The 22,310-nt window shown below is 43.5% G+C and overlaps 1 protein-coding gene across 1 annotated transcript in view; it reads left to right on the top strand.

Moving 5' to 3' along the window:
* Positions 1-2,004: 2,004 nt before the first annotated feature.
* Positions 2,005-22,310, top strand: part of CDH2 (cadherin 2) — a 115,716-nt gene continuing 95,410 nt past the window's right edge. Inside the window, 3 exon segments of the mRNA XM_069779226.1 lie at positions 2,005-2,145; positions 2,147-2,257; positions 11,923-12,034. Coding sequence (XP_069635327.1) covers positions 2,020-2,145; positions 2,147-2,257; positions 11,923-12,034 — 349 coding nt within the window. The 5' untranslated portion in view covers positions 2,005-2,019.

Below are 22,310 nucleotides of genomic sequence, written 5' to 3'. Positions count from 1 at the left end.
TCCCCCCCCCCCCCCAGCTGTTGGCGTTGCAGCGTGCATTGGCGTTCGCGCCGGCTCTCCGGGGACCCAGGAGGGGCAGCACTATTTGCAGGCAGCAGCGATCCCCGGCGCTCGCCGTGCCGATCCCATTGGCCGTGCGGCCGACAGGGAGCGACGGGAGGCGGAGGGGGAGCTGCCAGCAGCGGCAGCGGCAGGCAGGCACCGGGCGAGCGCATACACACAGGCACGGCAGGCAGAGGCTGCTGGGGTATTGTTATCATTGTGCTTCAGCGGAGGGTTTTGCCTGCAGGGGGAGGGGTGGAGGGAGGAGAAGAAAGAGGGAGAGAGAAAGTGCGGGGCGAGCATGCAGCAGGGCTGGGGCCGGAGCAGCGGCGGTGCTGGCGTGCCCGGGCTGAGGCGCTGAGAGGAGCCGCCTGCCCGAGCTCGCTGGGGGGCACCGGCGGGAGGAGCGAGGCGGGCACGATCCAGGCGTGGGGAAGGCAGCCAGCCGAGGGGAGCCGCCACCGCCGCACCGGCCTCGCAGCAGCAGCGACTACTTCTTTCTTATCTCCCAGCCTTTTGTTCGCCCATCCTCCTCCTCCTCCTCCTCTTCCCTGCCCACCCTCTGCACCGCGGAGGGGGCTCGGCAGAGAGAAAAGCAGCCTGACCCAGAGCTGAGTTTCACCCATCCTCCGCCCCTCTCTCTCTCTCCCTCTCTCCCCGTCTCTCTCTTCCCCCGCTGCATCGCTGCCCATGAGCTAGAGCGGCAGCCGGCAGCCAGCGCCGCGGCAGCCGGCTCCGGCAGGCGGGGGCAGACGCCGTCCGCAGCCCCCGGCAGCTGCCGCTGCCCGACCCTCCCCGCTGCTCCCCTCGCCCCGCTCCGCGGGCTCCAGCCGCGCTCCGGGACTGCTGGGGGCCGCCCTGCCCGCCGCCCCTCCTCGCCTCCATGTGCCGGGTAGCGGGAGCGCCGCCGCGGATCCTGCCGCCGCTGGCGCTGATGCTGCTGGCGGCCCTGCAGCAGGTAAGCACCGCCGGCGGGGAGCGGGGCCGGGCTGCGTCTCTTTGTTCCCCTGCGGGCGGCGGTGCCCGGTGAAGGCGGGAGAGCCGGGGGGCGGAGGGGGGGGGGGGCTCCGCCGCCGAGGTGGGGGTCTCGGGGAGGGGGTGGGGGAAGGCGGCCGCCGCGGCCCCCGCGGCCGGGGTGCCCCGGGGTGGCTTGTGGCCGCTGGCGCGGAGTCACCTGCTCGGGGGCAGCCCCGCCGCCGGGCGCCGTGCTCCGGGGAAACAGGAGCTTGTGCCCGGGGCCGGCTGAGAGGGAGATGGAGAGGGGGGTCCCCGGGGCGTGAGGGGTGCGGGCGCCGCCGCTGAGGGGACGCGGATTCCCCCCCTCGCTCCTGGGAGAGCAGGTGCCGGGGGTGGGGGGGCTGTCCGGTATCCGCTCGGCCGGCAGCAGGACGGGACCTCGGCCCCGCGGTGAGCGTGGGGGACAAAGTGCCGGAGTGGAGGGACGGAGCGGACATCGCCCCCTCCGCCCCGCGTGGGGTGCGGGGGTGCCGGAGAGGTGCCGGGCGGGGGCAGCCCCCGCGCCCCTCCTCGGGCGGCCGGGGGCCGCGGGGCAGCAGTCCCCGCGGGCCGCGCCTCGGCCACCCCCGGCTGCCGTGCCCGCTAATCCCTTCCCGGGAAGAATTTAATCAGCCTCCGCCTGGGCGCTGGGCTTCCCCACCCCCTGCCGTTAACGGGAATTTCCACTGGGACGGGCTCGGGCTCCGAAGTGTTTAATTTATTATTAGCAAAGTCCTCCCGCTGCCTCCCCCCGGCGGCCTCGCCGGGGCGGCCCGGGCGGGCTCCCCGCCTGCCCCGAGCGGCGAGGTCCCGGGCAGAGAGCCCCGTGGTGCGGGGCGGCGCCGGGCACCGCCGGCCGGGGTGCCCCGGGGGGTCTCGCCGTGGAGAAAGTAGGGGTCTGCGCGCCGGCGCCCCTGCGCGGGGGGAGTCTGGGGTGAGGTGGGACTGACGGGACGCTGGGCGTTGTATGGGGACGACAAAATGGATCCCGGATGGGGCAGCGAGGGCAGCGCCTGCGGGGCGGCGGTTGGGCCGGGCTCCCGCCCGCTGGCGAGGCTGGGGCCGGGCTCCGGCGGCGCGGGGTGTCCGGAGCGAGCGCGCAGCCGGGGGGTACCCCGAGCGGAGGCCGCGGGTGGGTGGGGAGGGTGGCGGCGGGTTCCCCCCTCGCTTTGTGCTCGCTGAGCTCGTATCCGGCGCGGCGCCCGGGGTGGAGAGGGCGGTAAGTCTGAGGGACAGATGGCGCAGATCATCGCCTCTTAATGGTATTTACGGTTGGGGCATTTCTGGCGGGCCGGGGGAGCGGGTTGAGGCGAGGCCGGCGGCGGGGCCGGGGTGCCGGGGCGGCCAGGGCGCCCTCCCGCCGCGCCTGCGGCGGCTGGCGCAGGGCAGGGGGAGGCGGCGGCGGCGGCAGCCACTGTCCATGGTGCAGCGCACCCGCTGCCCCCGCCCGCCCCGCCGCCTCCGCCGCAGCGGGGGCAGGAGGAGCCCGCTCGTCCGTCCCGCCGTCTCCTCTGCCCGCTCTCTCCGACACCCCCGTCCCCTCGCGGGGTCCGCGGGCGGCTGCCTCCTTCCCCGCAGTTTCTAAACCGCTCTCGGGGGGTGGTGACTCGCCCCAGGCGAGCGAGGTGCTGAAACGCTGCTCCACGGCAGCCGGGGATTTTCCCTTGAGTCTGAAGAGGACGCGGGGCGGGCTGGCTGGCGTGACACAGGAGTGTCCGGCTGGGCATGAGCGTCTTCCATGTGAAAGCAGCCAGCCTGTTCAGAAACTTGTGATGTGCCCCTTACGGGCTGTCGTTGTGTTGGGCTTTTGAGTGTCGTGTTGTGTTTTGGTTTTTTGTTGGCTTGTTGGCTTTTGTACTGGTTAATTTTCGGTTGGGTTTAGGTTTTTTGCCTTTTTTTCCCTCCTCCTCTAAATGCCAATATCTCGGCAGATCTGTACATGCAGCTTTTCCTTCTTTTTTTTTTTTTTTTTTTTTGGCAAGTCCTTGTGTGCTGTTTATTTGTGTGTGCTTTCAGTTCTGTTTAGTCTTCCTATCTCAATAAATCTTTAAAGCACAAATACTGCAGTAAGCTTTTATTCCATCTTTTTTTCTACCCAGGACAGGTTTGAAATTAAAGCACAAGCTATGAATTAAGGACAAGAACTAGCCATATTGCTTTTATGTATCACTCAGTGTCACTGGCACGTTACGGTTGGGGAATCCAATTTCCCCCTTGTTTGGGTATCCATTAAATCAGGTTAGGGTTGATTTTTAATAGTGTGTAACAAAATTGGAACTTGGGTATGAAATCAGATTTATAGACCTGTGTCTGTACAATGCTTTCATTTAAAAAGCTTTTTTTTTTTCCCTCCGTCTTTCATGCATACTGCAAAGAACCCTCAAAAGCTAGATGCAGTGCTAACTTTCCCCCTGCCCCCTGTCATCATGCCTACTACTTTTGGTCTGTAGAAGGTTATCTGTATCAGGTTCTTCTGAGATGTTGAACCTTTCTATGTAGTTTTTCCTCTCTGCGACACAAGAGCTTTATTTTCTGGAGTTCTTGATCACTTTGTTATTTGTCAGTGATGTAGAAAAGCTGTCATTACAGAATTCCTTGAAAGATCATAATTGGAAGCAGGTTTTAAGGCAGATCTGTGGAAGCTGTTTATATTCAGGAAATAGGACTTTAGATTTTTGGCGATATGTAATGTGTATGGGACGTAAGAGAATGAAGACTGCACTTTATGTTGCTGGTTAACAGATCAGTATGAGCCTGGAAGTATTATGTGAAAAAACCTGACAGAAGAGAGGATAAAAGGAGCGAGGCTTGCTTTTCTGGCCAAAATGACAGTTCCAGTTTGTGGAGCAGGGATAACAACAAGGTTGAAGAACCAATGGGAAAGGTAGCATGAGTTTACAGGAATGAAATTAGTGTGAGTTGGAAATGAAAGGGAAAGGGGAGTAGAAATTAAGTACTTAAAAAGGGAGTAATTTTTTTTTAATGTATAAGGTGATTGGATCACTCTGTGCATGTTGTCCATTTCTAAAGCAGGAACAAGTAAACAATAAAGCAGTTTTGGAGCCTTTCGTGCCTAGGTGACTGGTCTGAATTCGAATTACGATGACAGAGGACATAAGTTATTACCTCTGCAGGCAGTTTTGGTCTTATTCCAGGTCTTGGCGAATGTATTCAGGTGATAAAGCTACTACCCTGAATGACACTCCTGTTAAGCTGCCTCTGCTGAGAATCCGGTGATGGCATTTCTTGCCAGCTGTACCCTTCTTGTAATTACCCCCAGCAGTAGTCGCTGGCAGAACTGGGGTGAGACATACTAATGCCGTTTTGTGCAGAAGTGGCAGTGAGATCTCCTATTGTGGGTTCATGTTCTGTCTCTCGTAATACACCTGCATCTTAGATTTTTTTTTTTTAAATCAGTCTATTTTAAGTAATAGAGTAAATATGTGATTCTGTAAAGCACAGAAATGAGTTTCAGGGTGTCTCTCTAGCAAATCAAACTCCAACATCATTAACTCATTTCAAAGTGAACTGAATGCATTTTATAATGCTTTGCATAAGCCCCAGAACAGGGTAGTTATGTGAGTGGCTCAGGCTTTTTGGATGTAGATCTTTCTGTTCTGGTTTTGCTTTGTGTTCAAAGAATCTATCTGAAAAGTTAAATGTGGCAGGATATTGCAGCAAAGAGCTCTCTAATCCTTGTCTGTCTGGTCTAGGTGATAGTGATACCGCTGATACATCCTCAAAAATTCAGATAATTGCAGAACTGAGAAGAAAAATTAAACTGGATATATTATTTTAAAATTTATTTTGTGAAAAGACTTTTTTTAAACTGCTTTTTACATCTCTTACAGGACAGATAAGGTCGCTTAAGTCGACAGTAAATTTTTGGAATTGAAATCGTTGGCTGTCAAAACAGGAGATAATTTTGTGTACTAAACAAGTTCAGGTTATCTGAGCAGATGTTGTAGCAGGCTAGAAATATGTATGCTGCTGATGTAACAGAAGTTATATATTCTGTTATATCATCAATTTACGTCTTTTTAATAAATGTATGTGTTTTCTACTGCCTTCTCTCTTCGTGGGTAGTACTGCTACCTCAGTATGCAACTTAATGTGCTAGAAAGATAAATTTATAGGGTTTTATGATATCTGTTTATAAAATATTGCCTGAAATGATCATATTTTTGAACTACATTTAGTTGAGAATGTGTAATTCAAAAACTTCCCATCTATTGTTTTTCTCTCTGCTCCCAGAAATTGGAGGAACTCCCAGAAACATCACTGGAAGAGCCCCATCATGTCTCATCTTAATTAGTTTCAACAATGCTTTTATGTCAATTTCATTTATTATTATTTTCTTTAATAACTGAACACTGTAAGACATAAGCCAATTGAGTTGTGACAGAAGTGCATGAGTATATTTAAAAATAGCTTGAGGAAGTTGTGAGTAAAGTTATTTTTATTCAATACAGACGGTCTTGCGTAAGGGACTTCTTGTCATGTGGTAAGGAGCAGGAATTGTTGAATGGCTTTTCTTGCCTCAGTAAGAGGATCATTTACCAGATAAACTCTCTTTCTGTCTCTGACTGTTTTTGCAAATGCTTTTTTAGGTTAAAAAAAAAAAGTTTAGAAAACTTGCAATAGTTTCAGTAGTTCACCAGCATTCCCATTAGGATGAAAATTTAATTTATTTCAAACAATGTACACATACAAAACACAAGCCTGTTCCCCAAAGGCTATGCAACCTCTAATGTTCCTGGCGTTTTTATTTTAAATTGCTTTTTGTTATACAGCATGGGAGGAACCCATAGTGTCCTTACTGAATATGCTGTGTACTTCAGTAACCCACTGGCACTAGTTGTGCATAGGATGCAGCGGGACATACCAGGGGTGGAGGGTAATGAAAGCAATAGCAACGGTAATTTTGATAGCGCTTGTCCTCACCTACCGCTGAACCGAGACTCACTGGTTGGCCAAGTTAATACTGGCATACATAGAGGTGAGTCTTGAGAGGAAAAAAGGGGTACTTTACTGCAGGATGAGTTTAGGGAGGATCCGTATTTTGCCAAAGCGCGTTTGTAGTTTGTGATTGATCTGAGGGACCTTTTTCACCTGGGTGTTGGGCCGTGCTGCCGTTCACCTTGAGAGGTATATTACAAAATCTGTGTGATTCATCATTTGATTTGATCCTGCAGTTCTCACTGAAAGATTATGGGAGCTCCATCTGAATAAAGAGGGGAAATTAGGCTTTCTATTTTTAAATAGCTTATGAAAACAGATATGGGATCAGCAGCTTCCAAGATGGAAGGTATATTGCTGCCAAATCTTTTCAACGTTTCACTTAAACTACTTGGTTTTAGTCAGTATTCATGTATTTAATTAAATATCATGTTTCCAAAAGGCACGTTTATCCTCTCCTCTAGGCGCTCCTTGACATATTTAAAAAATATATTTTTACCAACAGACTCCTCTAGGGTCTCCTCCATTCCTTATAATTAGCATATAGTTATCACCCAGCAGCTGAAGACATAGTTAAAATTTTGTGATCCCCCAAAAGAGTTCTTCCAGATAGGCCTTGCAAGGCCTCCCCCGAAGGTCGGGGAAATGCAGCATCCTCCTGTAAGCATTAGCAGCAGTTTTCCTGGCCAGAGATGTTCAATGTGAGCAATACAATGGCTGTTATTAAATCAGAGAGAGGTCGTTTCCTCTCTTGGAGAAATGAGCATGTATAGTCAGACATAGGGCTGATTTGGTTTTTTTAATATTAAAAAATGTGACTTAGACTTACAGAAATTCAACTTGGTTTTGTTATTGCAGTTGAAATTTTAAGACATCCTTCTCTGATAGGAGCTGTGGCTTGTCTGGAGAACCACGTGTCTTGGAAGATGCAGCAGTCCCTGTTCTGCTAGTTGGGGAAAGGGGAAAGTCCAAACTGGGTTACAGCTTTGTGCTATGTGACGTATACCAAATAAATGTCTCCGCATTTAATAAACCAAATGAATGTTGTCTCTCAGTTGGGGTTAACAGAATGGGCTATGAACACGGTGTGTGAGACTCTGTAATTTGTAAAGCTATGGTAACCTGTAGTAACCAGTGGTGGTTTAAGGCAACTCATTTTAAACCAGATGGCAGCATAAAAGTTGCAGATCCTGTTATTTTGGGACAGCGTTTGAGATCCTTAAGTATTGGTTTAAGAAGCTGGATTTTCTGATCTAAAATATCCTAGTTCATGAAGTAGAGCACTAATTAGAAGTGAAGATGGCATAACGAAAGCCCTTTATGCTGTAACTGAATGACCTCTGGGAGGATGTAGCCTGGCACCCAGTTTGGAAGCTTTTGGCTTCCAGAACAACTTGAAAGAAAAGCACTTTTCTTTTTCTCCAGTTGCAATCTATGGTTGAAAACAAATTGTACTTGACTACATTTGCTGGAGTACTGAGTACTGTGAGGGTATAAACTGTTGCAGTTCTTCTTTGCAGCAAATCGGAGATTAAGAAGGAGTTGCTGAACGTTTTCAAGTTTAGCATCTAAAGCGTTTCAGAGATGTGTCTATAATCCTGCAGAGTATCTTTCATGTGCCTTATGGTAGCAAGTAGAAGCTTATCATAAAATAAGACCCACTTCGTACAGCATATCCCACTGTGTCAGGTGATGTATGTACACAAAACTAAAAATGGATAGAACGATCCCTAGAGTTACCTAAGTTGTGAATGAGTATTTGGTACCATCTTGGCCTTTAAATTAATGCAGAAACACCCAGTCTTTAAACACATTCACAAATGTTTCTGTGATCTGTGCTTAAGTTGAATATTACTGTCATAATTGCAAAGTAATGTTGGTTATTAAGGAGGGAGAGCTCAAATACCCCGTTCGTGCTCTGTCATACATATAATTATGTCAGACATTGTTTTGAGCTTCATGCAGTAATGCCCTGTGAATTGGCTGGACTTGGCAACTAGCAGCTGTACTATGTCCAATTATAACTGTATAGTATGGTATTTTCTCTGATGCATACCCCTCCGTTTCTCATTTTACTATCTAGGCTTATTTTCCTATGGGAGTAAGCTACATTGAGTATAAAAGAAAGCAGTCTTTCAAAAACAACTTCCTTTGCGCTTTGGTACAATCAATATTAAGAAATCTAATGTTGTAGTACATGCAGATGCAAACAGTGGAGAAGCAGAGACTTTGATATTTCAGATTAATAGCTACTAGTGAACTCCAGTGGCGTATGGCATATGCAGAGAGAAAAAGATCAGCCCTGTCTGAAAGCTGTGTTTAAGAGCCCAATTCTGCAAATTCAGGATGCGTGTTGTGATACAGAATTGCTTCCACAGTTGTGTGGTGAGCTTGCATTTTTAAATAGATATTTCTTTACAGAATTGCATTCTAAATGTGGCTACTTTCTAGAAAGTGTGGAAATTGGAAAGCGGTATTAGTCCAGAACTGTCAACACTAGTGAAACAATCCTGTCTGGCTTTATTCTTGTTTTAATTTACAATCTTTTTACAAGTGTGAGGCCTGTATCGTTGGAAGACTCCTACTGGTGGTGTTTAGAAAGACATAAACACGAATCCTTTAGAATGATGAAGTTGAGATTGTCAACAGGTTGTTGTTTGGTTGGTGGTTACTTTTTTAAATTGAGCTGGAATACAGCCTTGAAATTAAACCACAGGTTTCTAGATGCTCAGATACCTAGATATAACACTAAAGTAGCCGAAGAGCAGGGTACAAAAACTGCAGGCTTAACTGCCAAAAGTATATTGAAATGGCCAATTCTTTTAATTGATTGAATAATAACTTTGACAGAAGAATTCTGATTTACATTGTGTTGCTTCATAATTGCAGTTTACCTATTGCATTTAATCTGAGATCTAAAATACCGAGTTTATATGCATGATCTGACACCATGTTTGACTAGGTGTTAGCTCTTTAGCATCTGCAGATAGTAATGTTTGTTACTCATTCTGCAGTTAAAAATTACTGAATAAGCCATAAAGGATGAGGAAAGCAGAATAGTTTTTCAGTAGTAACCCTCTTTTGCTTTAGCAAAGTCTTTTAGTACTTGAGAGGAGAATTTTCCAAGTGCTGAGCTTGTTCAAAGCTTTGTAACTCTATTAAGTAGGTTTTATATGGGTGCAAGCTAAGGTAATTGCTTTCCATCTTAAAAGATAGTTTTTTAAGTAGTGTCCTTCTGTAGATGAATGTACGAGTAATATTATCTTATGTTTGAAATAGTCTTGGGAATTGTACTAATCACACAAAATCCTGTAAATTACAATAATGTGCCCCATAATCTTCACTAGCTTTCCCCTTTTGCCCCAGATAAGGGGATAAAAATATTTTAGCATCCTCTTTTGTTTAAAGTTAAAATGCTTTAGGTCTTGTAGTACTCTTAGGCTGAACTTGATATGACCCAGTGTTTCTGAAGCTACAACTTCTACTTAATCCAAAACGTTTAACGTAGGGCGATTAAGAATTGCTGAAAATTTGAATTCTTCCTTCCCTTGTGTTTTTATGCTCAAACAATCTTTACAAAGAGCTGTTTTTTGAGAGCAGAGTACAGTCTTTTGTTTCTGGATAAAATTGATGGCTGCAAATGAAAGAATAAAGAAGGCTCTCTATTCATGTCCCCCAGCCTTTGTTTCAGTGGGCATTGTTTCAGTTTATAAGAGCTGTTTAGTACATATAGATTGCTGGAAAGGCTGAAAGATTCCCAGGCGCATCAGTGCAGACTTGTTAAAAATCCTGCTATCTCCTCAGCTGCCCACCCAGGACCTTTTTGTTTCAAGGATACCATGAAAGGCTTTTTTTTTTTTTTTTTTTTTTCCCCTCCATCACATTTGCTTTGAGGTCACCTTCTGTACAGTCGTTTAAACGAGTCTCACTATTTTTCTTTCAAATTATGGAAGCCTTATAAAACCTGTGATTTGAGTTCTAAAGCTGAGGGAACTGGCAGTTGGAATTATAGTTATTTTTGATTTACCATCTTTTTATCTTAAAAACTCAATGTGTAAATGCACTTGGGGCTTAGCTACAGATGCAAGTTCCAGCTTTGCAGGTAACATAGTCCTGTGGTAGCTTAAACTGTTGCTTTATGTTTGCTTTCTGTTTAGGGTCCCCATATAAACATTTTAATGTACATAAGTAATTGTACACAAGTGAGATACCTGTGTAGTACTTAAGTCACAATTAAATCCACACCACAGTTTAAGTTAACCTGACACTTGATAATTACAAGTTCTCTTACTGGGCGCTTACCTGGATAGTGCATTAACTTGGGAGTTAGATAGTAAATTTTAATTTAAAATTTTTATTTTTTTGTTAGTGTCAGTGTTGGGCTGCTTAGTTAGGACTGTGTTGGTGTAAGCGCAACACAATGTGTTATGAATACCTCCCTGTATTAGTGATAAAGTTATTCTAATAGGGGTTGGCACGTTGAGCTTGGCCGTGAGTGTCAGTGGAGAGGTTACACTTCTGCTCGATCCCTCTTCCCTGAGGAAACCCTTGTGTTTTGAGATGCTTCTGTCCCGCCTCTGCTCTAATGCTCTCTTTCCCTGAGGTTACTATGGTAAATGGGTGTAACACTATCATCTCTTCCTTCTCCATCCCTTTTTTTCTGTTTTCTGTAGGGCTTTCTTTGCCAAGTGTATGCAGACGTGCTTCCATGGCCTTGAGTAGGTCTACTTGATGGAAGCCCATCTGGGAAAGTAAAAAGGAAAATCTAATTTAAGTCTTGATCAGATTTAGGCATGATATAGCAGCACAGTTGCTCATGCTGTCAAAGACCATATACTACATCTGGGCATGCACATGGATAGGCCTTTGCTTGGCACGTAGGCGTGTTTGAGATTGTGCGAGGGCTCTCGGGTGTATCTCAGCCCAGGCTGGCATGGGAGCTCGCCTCTCTGCCTTCTGCAGCGCAAAGGGGTTTTGCCATGTATGGTCATTTAGCCACATGTAAGGTAGGCTATTGTCTTGTGCAGCACTGAAATGAGACAAAAACAATCCACTGAAAAGACATTTTAGTCCTTTGCCACAGAAAGTTGGATATCTTTTTTTTTTTTTTTCCAACTACGCAACAAACTGTCCTGGAAACGAGCTTGGCTATCAGAAGTATCTCCTGAATGTGGAACACTACAGAACAAACAAGTTTCTAAATGCTGTATTTTATTTCTTAATAAAAAGGCATTTATGAAACTCTTTAAGAATGTGATTTGAGGGGAAACTTTCTTAACATGTGAGAACAAACAGTTTCAGTGGCTCGGCTCTTCCCTTGTTGTGCAAATTTAATAATGAACTGCTTTCCTTTTAACTTAATGTCCCTTTGAAATAGAAGGAGATTGCATGGGAAACATTTGGCTTTATATGGTATCTGTTTGAATGCTAACGCAAATGTAAGTTCTGCTAAGTTACTGCAAATGTAGTATTTTATCTTGGTTTACTTGTTCTGGTGCAGCCTCACATAGAAGTACTCTAAATAAAGCATTTTAAATCAGTGTTTGAAGTCATTTGTCTCAAGTAATCCGGCTATGAAAAAGTTGCCAATGGGTTTTGTGCAACATTTATTTCCAGAGGAAGGAATGTTTTTGTTCCCCCTATGATTCCCCTTCAGTCTTGGTTTCTGGTTTAGTGGAAATGTTCAGTTGTCAGAAGAATCAAGATTGTGTATTATTTAGATCTTACCAGACAAGTGGGATTTGTTCCTTCCATTCCAGTTATCAGAAAGATTAACCCTTTGCCCTTGCAGTCCTAATTGCAGTCGTTCAGAAACAAAGATGCTGCTTGTACAAGACGGCAGCAAAACAGAGTATGTGCCAACTGGAATGTTTCTCTGGTGAATGAGGGTTGCAAGTATTACATAAATTTTGTCTTGCATTTCAGGCACCGATAAAAGCAACCTGTGAAGATATGTCATGCAAGACTGGATTTCCTGAAGACGTTCACAGTGCAGTGGTGTCAAGGAGTGTACATGGAGGACAGCCTCTTCTCAACGGTATGGTTAGAAAAGATGTTTTGATTTTTTTTTTTTATTTCCTCTAGTTGTAACCATAAATCACTCTGGAGCGTTTTCATCCTTAAATAGGGCACAAACTCCTGCAGGAAAGAACATCAGCTGCTCTGTGATTATTTTTTGATTACTGTCATAGGACTTGGAAAATCTGTTGGCATTAGTGGTAGCACATGCATCTCTGTTGACTATAATTTGAAAATACTGAGCCTTGCGAATCTTCCCGTGATCGTCCACTAATTCTCTTTCTCAGCACAGCGTTCACACTGATGTTTCTCATTACCACTGGCAGCACGTATGCCATCAGTCTGTACTTAGAGCCCATGTATGAATGATGAGGAATTAAAGAAAATTTCCCTTCTGCTTTCCCTCTCCCATAGAAGTACTGCACTTATACCCAGTCCTAGTGCTCGCATTAATGCAGAGATAGTTCCCTCACTGCTTTTTCCTGGCAACCTGAGGAGAGACACCTATGGAAAGCAAGACACGGGACAGGCAGCAACGCGGGAGAGTGGTTCCGCGTGAGCCCTCGGTCAGTGACCACAGCACTGCAGGCTCTGCGAGGAGCCGTGCCAGGAGAGGCAGGACAGTCGGTGCGGGTGCTGCGGGTGCTGCACTCTCACCCTGGCACCTGCCTACACCTGAATGGCATGGTGCCCAGGCTGAGGATGACCCGCTCCCGAGCTCGCAGCGAGTGCAAACCCTTGCCTCCGCTGGGGATGCGCTGCAGTCAGTACATCTGCTTGCAGGTCGTCCTGGTTGGCAATTCGGGTCGTTGCTCTTTTTGTGTCTCTGTTTGTCAGGGATAGAGTAGTTAGCTGTAGGACACAGAGGCACATGCTCTGAATCTTTTATACATCCCCAACCAGTGAAGCTTCAGTATACAAGTTTGTGGAAGTAGAACGTTTTAAAAAATGTGCATTAGTTTGGCTGTTTTCTGAACTACTAACTTTTTTTTTCCCCATCTAATTTGGAAATTGTGGAACTGACTAAGAACATCAGTTTTAGACGGTTTCAAATACATCTTAAATAAGGACTAATTTAATTTAATTTGTTGTTTCTTTCACATATAAATATAGTTACACAGATCAAGACATTTAAATGAAAAAATTCTAATGAGTCTGCAGAACAAATGAAGTGAAAGCTGTAGTCTTGATTTTACATGCTGTATGTAGCAGTCTCTCCTTAATTATATTTTACAGACCTGTTTTGTGCTTTTTTAGAAGTATAATGGAAACTTGAACGCAGGATGAATTGATTAGCTTTAGTGTATTTAAACTTGAGTTATTAAAGCTTTTTCTGTTCAGTTTCAAGGCAGTATATTCTACCACCACAGACTTTTTTTTTTATTAAAGGGTAGCTTAGAAATTCAGGTATTAAAGCAAATGTTCTGCCAATCGAGAAAATAATAGAGGAAAGAGAATTTTCCTTGCTTTCCCACTAAATGGGTGTTAACAGATGACTCTACTATAGACTCCTCCAATAGACGTCAGCACTGAGAACTCCTTTGGTAGGTGATGCACAAACCCAGAGAGGGGCAGAAACAGGGACAGAGCACAGCGAGCAAGTGCTTTCCAAAGGTGCCTCCTTGAAACCACCAAATGTTTGTTACTGGTTAATGATCAAGCTGTCAGTTCATCTTAAAATGGAGATCACAGAAGTTTTGAGATCTGCCCTGTCCTGTGAAAGTTCTCTTCGCTCTTCATGCAATCAAGACCCTGTCTGCAATTTCTCCCCTTTTTTTCCCCACCAGCTAGGAATCACAGTGGACTGCCCACTAATTCTCTGTTGGCATTGCTCATGCAAATCTGATGATAATGACTGACCAGCCTTAACTGAGTCTGAACTAGTGATGTAGGATGGCAGACCGACTTCCTTTCTCCTTACTCATCGCGTTCACACAGTCCCTTCCCTTGCTTCTCAGAAGTGAGTGAAGCATGACTGTTGGTTTGTCCTTGAATGGTATTAAAATGCATAGCGTTTTATGAAAGTAGGAATTGGAAAAACTGCATGAGGCATACAGTATGTATCACATCATATCAGCTGGTTGAAAAATGACCTGGGGGAGTTTTTTTTCCTACTAGTGTTTCCTCAGCTGAATTACTGCAGTAGTTAATTCTTTTGAAAATTCTGACATGCTTAAAAGCATATAATTTGCTAGTTACACATAAACATACGGTCCGTCATTGCGTAGCTTTGACTTAAATTTAATTACACTGTCATTTTGAAATACTATTGTTGTCAAAAGCCTATTTCCTGGTTATTAAACTGGATTCAGATGACGCTGCAAGTTAAGTATAGTTGCGTGACATTTGCTTCTTAGGGGTAACCATGGGCCTGATTGTGATCTTGGTTGCCTTGCCTGTCTTAACTGCATGCTTATACTAGTATGAATTCAGAAGTAAGGCATATAACTATAGGTTTTCTGTATGGTTTAGAAGTGAAAGCTTTCATTTTCTTTGGTTTTGTGCATTGATACCACAAGCACAGAGGCTGTATGGTCCTCTGAGCTAGCTGCAGAATGATTTGAACCTGACTTGATGCTTGCTTGACAAGTTACTTCTTAAAATAATGGCCAAGAAAATGACCATATGTTTATTATCTGTCTTGTTCATTTGCTTTTGTCTTGCACAGCTGGGGACAAGCCTCTTTTAAGGTCTTCAGTTTCCATCTTACTCACCAAAACTTAAATAAAATTAGAGTTATCATATGACTTATTGATCTGTGCCTTTCGGTTGTTACAGTAACATAGGGTATCTGGGTTTTAAAGTATTATTATAAGAAATCTTTACCTTAGACTATGAGGCAGGGTTCCACCATGCACTACACGGTACTGTATATTTTCTGATGAGTTTTCTCTTTATTTCTGTATTCAGGTGGTGCTTGGTTTTGAGGGAGGGTGGGACTTATTCCTATTGCATTTAAAAAAAAAAAGTCTATATAATTGATAATGTCTTTGTTAATTCATACAGCTGGGATAGTATGTCAGCATCTACTAATTTCTCCTTCTGTGCATGCGGGCATAAGAGGCCACTACGTGTTCAGTTGGTATCCACGTGTTTAGTTGTCACAAATGTGAAAAACTGGTGAAGCAATATATTCACAATAACATAAATTGGAAAAGGGGAAAAAAAACACGTTTATTAATGTGGGTAGAGGGAAAGAAAGAGAAAGCTGCCTTTGGTTTCAGGGTGAGGAAGCAGGGAATCCCTTGTCGGGAAAAGATGCAGTTAGTTGGGAAGTCACAGCAAAAGAAGTTGGAAACTACTCCCTTAGTAGGTAGTGACTGAGCTGTGTAGGAGGTAGCCTGGAGTATAGGCTATGTCCTGTTGTCTCCTTCTGGCATAGTGTTCCCGTGGTACAGACTTCACCGGTCATAGCCTTGGAGACTTTTCAAAGCTGATGTCTTACACTTCGTCTTGCACAAAGTCTGCCAAGTCTGACTTCAAGATGCAACGTGCTCAGGTCACTAGACACATGTAAGCTAAGTACTGTAGGTCTAGTTTTGAATTTATTTATAATGTTTTACGTCTTGTTCTACTTGGTACCAGTCACTTCAGTGAAATTACGGTGATTTTTACCAAGGAACTAGGTGAGCTCAGAACTACTACCTTCATTTCTCTAAAGAGAGGAAAAAGAAAGTAGTAATTTCTGAAACAAAAGAAACCTCCTGCACCTGTAAAAGTTGTCTTACTGATAAAACTGTGGAGTTATTTGGGCCTCCAGTTCTTTTAGAATTTGATATACTTTGAAGTATATTAGGACTCAAATGTTCCAACATTAAAAAAAGAAAACAAATCATATGCAAATAACTCACCAGCCATCACCTAGTAGAAGTAGATATTTAACCCAAATTTGCAGACACAGTACTTACGACTTGTTTCTGTAAATAAAATGTGATTACTCTTTGGAGGACCATACATAAGATGTAGTATTAGGAGAAGAAGAGGTTAAGTTAAAGAGGGAGTTCTGTTCAATGTATTAAATACCCTTGCTTGTGCTGGTTTTATCGCAGTTTTGTAGTTCATCCAGGAAAACGTGTTTGTGGTAGTTTGATATGTATGTGTAGCCTGTTTATCTAATCTTTGTTCTATATCCTGCAAATTTTAAGATATAAATAATCCGGTTCTGCTAAAATCATTCACCCTAGGAAGGTTACTTGAATGGTTATTTGCAGAATCTTAAAGTTAGAGATTCATACTCTTGATAATTTATTTTAGCAGTTTCTTATCTTTCAGACTTTAACATTGTCCTGTTACTAAATGCATGATTTTAGTTTTCTGCTAAGCAAATGCATTGTCTAGAGAAGATTCTTAAATGTATCCTTAGATATATTGCGTTGTGTAATTACAAAATATTTCTAAGCTCTTTGAGTTGCACAATGATAAAGAAAAAAAATGTTTCAGTGTTGATCACTGAGATAAGCAGTGATTATGGGTGAGTAACAGCACAGTTTCATGAGCCATTTAAGCCGGAGCGAGCTGACAGTTTTGCCAAAAGAGGCACGCTTACGCCTTCTCTCCTCCTTGAGCCTGATACCAAGTGCTCTTGAAACCATAAAATGAATGGGGTTAGCCGATCTATCTGGGGTAAACTCTCACTCGTACTCGTTTAGGTTTTTGCTGTAAGATCTTGTATGCTTAAACAGAGCCATGGTGTCCCTGCTTCCCTGCTGCCTTTTCTCTTTTTAGCAGTGAAATGCTTAGAAAATAGTATTTGTTTTGATGCATTCAAACTGAGTGACAAAACTTGATTTTGGCATTCCCACTGACTTATATTGTAGTTTACCATTGAAAATACTGGTTGGTCTGAAACAACCCAGAAACGCGTTGCTGGGAATGTGGTGCTCAGGCATTGCCTGGCATTTAAAAGTAACTAACGTTTCTTCATGATGTAGTGGAGGTTGCATGGGCACTGTCTGTCCCAGGTGAAGCCACTCAGTTTCATTTGCTGCTAGTGGTGTTATATCATTCTGTGTATAAAAATGCTTATCATTACCTAAGAATAAAATTCCTTTTAAAAAAGTCATCATGCTTAAAACTGAAGACAGCAGCACATTTTTTAAGGCTTATGTCTTGTTCCTTTCTATAAACAACTCTTATAAAATTGTATTTTTATTATGGTAGCATGCACTGGTGGCTTTGATATCCTAGTGTATGTTAACAGTAGGGCCAGGGAAAGTGTTTTTAGAAGAATCATATTTTCCAAGAGGGAAATCAGTCTTTCCCCACAAAAAAATTTGGACTTTATTTTTTTTCCATGAAAAAAAAAATGAAAATGGTAACCACTTTGTTTGAAGTCTCCTTGCCTTAAGCAAAAAGACAAGTTGACAAGTTCCTTCCAGGCAGACAGCCAAAGAATCTCAGATGGATGGGGTCTCTCTATGAGCTGCTGGCAAGCTGGTGAAAAAATGTTTCAATTCTTCCCAAATGTGTTGTTTTCTGAAATGCTCTTCCTATACCCTCCCCCCCCCCAAAACAACCCCCAAAACCCACAAAACACCAAAACACTGTCCTTCTAGTTATTCTAAGACTTAGTGGGAGTGGGAATATTTTTTTTCCCAGAAGCTTATGTTGGGAATATATTTATATATTTTTCCAGTCTTGCTTAACATTTAGTAGGTTTAGTTTTGCTCTCTTCATGTGAAGCAGAATAAATTTTAATGCTGTTACTTGGTGATGCTGTGCCTTGTTGATTTATTTTATGTTACAGTTGCATTCAGATACTTAGTCTCTTGCCTTTTTAATCCTTTTCTTCTTCTTTTCTCAAACAGCTTTCCTGTTTGTCCTCTTTCTGTACCTCACAGCATCCTAAATTCTCCTGTGTCAGTATTGAGCTTGCTATCCTGGATTGGAAGAGCTTCTTCTGTTTGCTTTAACTACACTAGCACAGTGCCTGTTTTATGATGCCTGTTGTCTATTCACACACAAAGCTCTTAATGTATTCTCAGATGCTTGTCCCCTGAAAATCAGCGCTTTCTTTTGTTGAAGCAAGAGATTGCTTTTCTTGAGATGGGGTTTCCTTACTCTCTTTTCCCCACTCCTTAGTTAAACATAGAATATATGCTAGAGTATACATAACGTATGTTCACCTTGCTGATCAGTGGCAAAATATCTATTTGAGTGGTGTCTCCTTTTTTCTCACTTTAATTTCTGTCAAGTTGTACGTCTGATCTGTACGTGGTATCCAATCTTACTCTTCAGTATTAGGTTACTGATTAATGTTGGTATTTTCTCATTGCAAGCTTGTATGTAGAACATTATATATATATAAACAAAGAATAAATGTAAATAATGAAATTCAGTGATGTTTTGGATGCACGCAGAGGACAAACATTTCAGAAATGTAACTCCATTATCCCTTGGTGGACCCTAAAGCTGGCATGGAATTGTAGTATGTAGATCAATTTGTATATCCAGTATCAAAGAATTTATCATTTGAGTTCTAGATAAGAAGTCATTCTAAAAGAAACCTATCAACATGTACTAAAAAAAAATGTTTTCCTTTTATGGAATATTTGGGTTAGAGGTGGAAATATATTTTGTAGTTAAAAAAAATTCTAAATACACTATTCTGTCCACTTTTTCCAGAGAAGAAACTTGACTTACGCTTATTTCCTGCAAAAGGAACACTGCTTCTGTTTCCAGTGTAGACTCTTATAACTACTTCTTGAAAAAGAGAAAAATACACTTAGAGAGAAATGATAGAAATCCTGAACAGTTACAGTGTTCTGGGATGTGTGAATTGGTTCATTAGTCCAGCTCTGACAGTCATTTCTGTTTATGGTGCATTTACTTGGAATGCACTGAATTAGTACTTATTCCCTTTTCCTATATTCAGCTAGTTACTTATGAGGATCTCAAATGTAGTGTCCTTTCTGTGTGCAGAAATATGAATTACGAGAGCTGAGTTGTCAGCTGCCCCAGTAAGCTCTGGGCATGGCTCAACAGGGGGATGGCAAAGGAGATGTTTGTTTCTGCTGCTGAAGCTGAGTCTAGCTTTATACTGTTTCTAACACCATTTAGTGTAGCCTTAGCTCAGTTTTAAACTGTGCCATCTGTCCTTGATTCCCAAGGGGCCATTTATTTCTCTTGGAATTGCTATAGTTTGAGCCTTCTCCAAGGCTGACCCTTGCTCTAGGGGAGGCTGGAAGGAATGGTGGTTGCAAAGCTGTGCAGAAAGCCTCCCCAGGAGACAAAGGTGCCCTTAGTTATGGGAGATTTAGTGATAGAAGAAAAGTTGCTGTTGCTTGCAACAGCTGCATTAAAAAAAAATTCTTTATGTGGATTGATCAGTATATGGAATACATGGAGCAAAAACTCAGGTGAGGCCATCTGTGTTAGCATAATGTGAGACACATGGTATGTATAATTACACATTCAAATTCTCGCTTAAGACTACAATACATCTTTTGCTGACTTGTCATCTTTCTAACAATGCAGAAGACATTCACTAGAGCATCCTGTTGAACCGATATTATAGGAAAATGCCCTTTATTACAGAATGTATTACAATACTAAATAGAGATAAATTCCAGTAGTACTTAAACACTTAACTACATTAAATGAAATACTACTGTGTTGAAGACTTGGATGTCAATCAAATCCAAGTACAGTTTGAACTGCTCTGATTTTGGTAGAATGCAGTGAGGCAGATCTGTTGTTCTTGGTTGAACTCGTGACACTCAACATGGGGGCATTTTTTAATCTGGAAATGATAACTTTTCGAAGAGTTCACTTCCAAACTTTCAGGGCATGTTCTAGGCATCAGAGTCAGCCCTGCTGAACTGAGAAGACAGGAGGGACAGAAGGAAGATGCAAGGGAACAGTGTCAGATTTTGGATGGAAGGGAAATGACTAGAGTTGCTATTATCTTCTAATTAGGCTGTAGAAGGAGTAAGTGGCCTTTGGTACCCTTTAGATCTTCCCAATGTGACACAACATAGATGGTGTTCCACTCCTCTCCGTATACCCCAGCTGGGTGATTTGTCCTCCAGAGGGCAAGGAGAATAACGTTGGGGAATGAGTGGGGTGAAACTCTGGAGTGGAGAATGGGGCTGAGGCTTGGCAAAGGATGGAAGCAGAAGAATCTGGGTGATGAAAGGTGCTGGTATGGGTGGAGGAATAAATAGAGACCCTGCTGTAGTTCAAGGGGGAGAGGAAAGCACAGGTGTTACACAACTCCAGAAAGAACAGAGAAACTTGGCATTGGTTGAAAGAAGAGGGCAGAAGCAATGTAAGGTAGGAAGGAAAGTATCTTGGAGTACTTTCAGATTTCCTCATGACATCCAATTGGAGCTAGTCATGGGCATCTGATATCTATGCTAAGGGAAATGCCAAGGACCCACCAAAGTGAATCAAGTGAGCAGACAGTGCTGAGAAGCTTTTCTAGGAGAAACTGCTAGGCCTTTTTGACATCAGAATGACAACATGATGCCCACATCTCCCTTTTTTTTGCAATTTATACTAATGCCAAGAAACTTAATTATCTGAGTATTTAGCCAAGATAAGAACATGCAGAAGGAAGAGCCTTTTGAAGACAAACTGATCTTACAGCCAGGATATGAGGTTCACTAAAAAAGTACCTATAGCTGCACATCATGGCTTGTCCACTGTTACGGAGGAAGCATTGGGTTTGAGTGCTTGGAGTCGATCAATGTCTATAGAGTGGCCTTGAAACCCACTGCAGCTTCTTGCTACAGGTGAATTGGTACCAGTAATGTTTTTTTCATTGTTTCTCACCTTGATTATAAATGTGCAGTTTAAGTGCATGTGAAAATACCAGCCTTAAGTAAAGCTAGGAAGATATACCAAAAATGCAACTTTCTTTCCTTGAGTTATAAATACATCACAGTGATGTGGCTGCAGGATGAGTGAGTTAGATCAGCAAGCCGATCTGACACAAAACGGTACCTACTTTTTGTGGTGGGCTAGTTCTCCCCTGAGTCAGCTTGCTTTGTTGATTTACTGGGACCTACTGTGGAAAAGGGTATAAATTAATGAGAAAAGGGGTCTGTTAGGGGTGATGAGAGAAAAGGAGGTCATAGCTGAATGAGACTGCCCTGTGTTAGGTTCTCTGTTACACTTCTTTCTTGTTGTTTTGTTTTTTCCCTTTTTTCTCTGCAGTGCAACTGAGAGCTTTCTTCCTGCCGTTTTAATTTATTCCAGGATTGGGCAGCTGAAGATCAGCTCCCTGCCTGTCCCTTGCTGCCTGCTGCATCCCAGCCCTGTCCAAGCGTAGCGGTGAATTGCGCTGGCAGTTCTTAGCCGAGGTGCAGATGACAGCGAGCAATCCCATTAACCTGCCAGCCCAGCTGCAGATAATCCTGGAGAACCAGGGCACCCAGCGCTGCCCATGACTGCTGTCCCTTGTCCCCCTGCAGCCCCTGCCTGCCGGTGGGCACTGATGCTCCAGGCAGAGGAGCAGCACAGCATGGCTCGGGTGCATCTCCTCCTTCTCTGAGCTGCCCGTAGAGCTTCAGAAACTGGCCCATTTTGAATTTTTCCTCTTCCCTTTTACTGTTTGCTGTGTTTTGCCAGACCTGTGAGCAGTGGCAGATATTACGATCTTGTCTGCTCGCCTGCAGGAGCAAGCTCTTTCTTGTGCAGTGTACTGCCTTTTAAGAAGTAGGTTTTCTTTGGTTTTGAAAGTTAATGGCACATGCCTCTCAGGTTGTAGAGAAGAGGAATTATTTAAGACCCTCTGTGAGTTCCAGTTTAACGTTCTCTTAAAGACGAAAGTTAAGAATCCCTAAAAGCATAACTCGTAACATACAAGCTATCAAAGTAGCAGTGCAATCTGTTAAAGTGTTTAAAAATTTGATTCTCTGCAGTTTAAAATGTGAAATAAATGTACACTAATTGTTTTGAATGGAGATGAAGATGGTGTTTGAAGCCAGTCTTTAAAGGAATTAGTGAGATAGCACTGCAGTTAATGGTGGAGCACTATTTTTCTGTAATGGGCTCAGCAATGTTCTCTAATTAGCTTGCAAATTGATATTCAAATACAAGTAAACTGGCAATCAAATAGAAGCAAAACATCTATGTAAATAGACTTTGGTTTCTGCATTTAGCATACCTGTATCAAAATTATATGTGGGTGGAGGGTAAGCTCTTAGTTGTTTTTCAGCATGGAGCTTTTATTAATGGTGGCTCACTGGTTACATTAGGTCAATATTTTGGTTCAAGCACATGAAAAGGGGGGGGGAATCCCTTTTCTTCCACAAGTGAGTGGCTTTTAAGCATTAGTAACATAATACTGA

This window comes from Haliaeetus albicilla, chromosome 3, assembly GCF_947461875.1.
Source record: "Haliaeetus albicilla chromosome 3, bHalAlb1.1, whole genome shotgun sequence".
Classification (NCBI taxonomy): domain Eukaryota; kingdom Metazoa; phylum Chordata; class Aves; order Accipitriformes; family Accipitridae; genus Haliaeetus; species Haliaeetus albicilla.
This window is presented reverse-complemented; position numbering and strand designations above follow the sequence as displayed.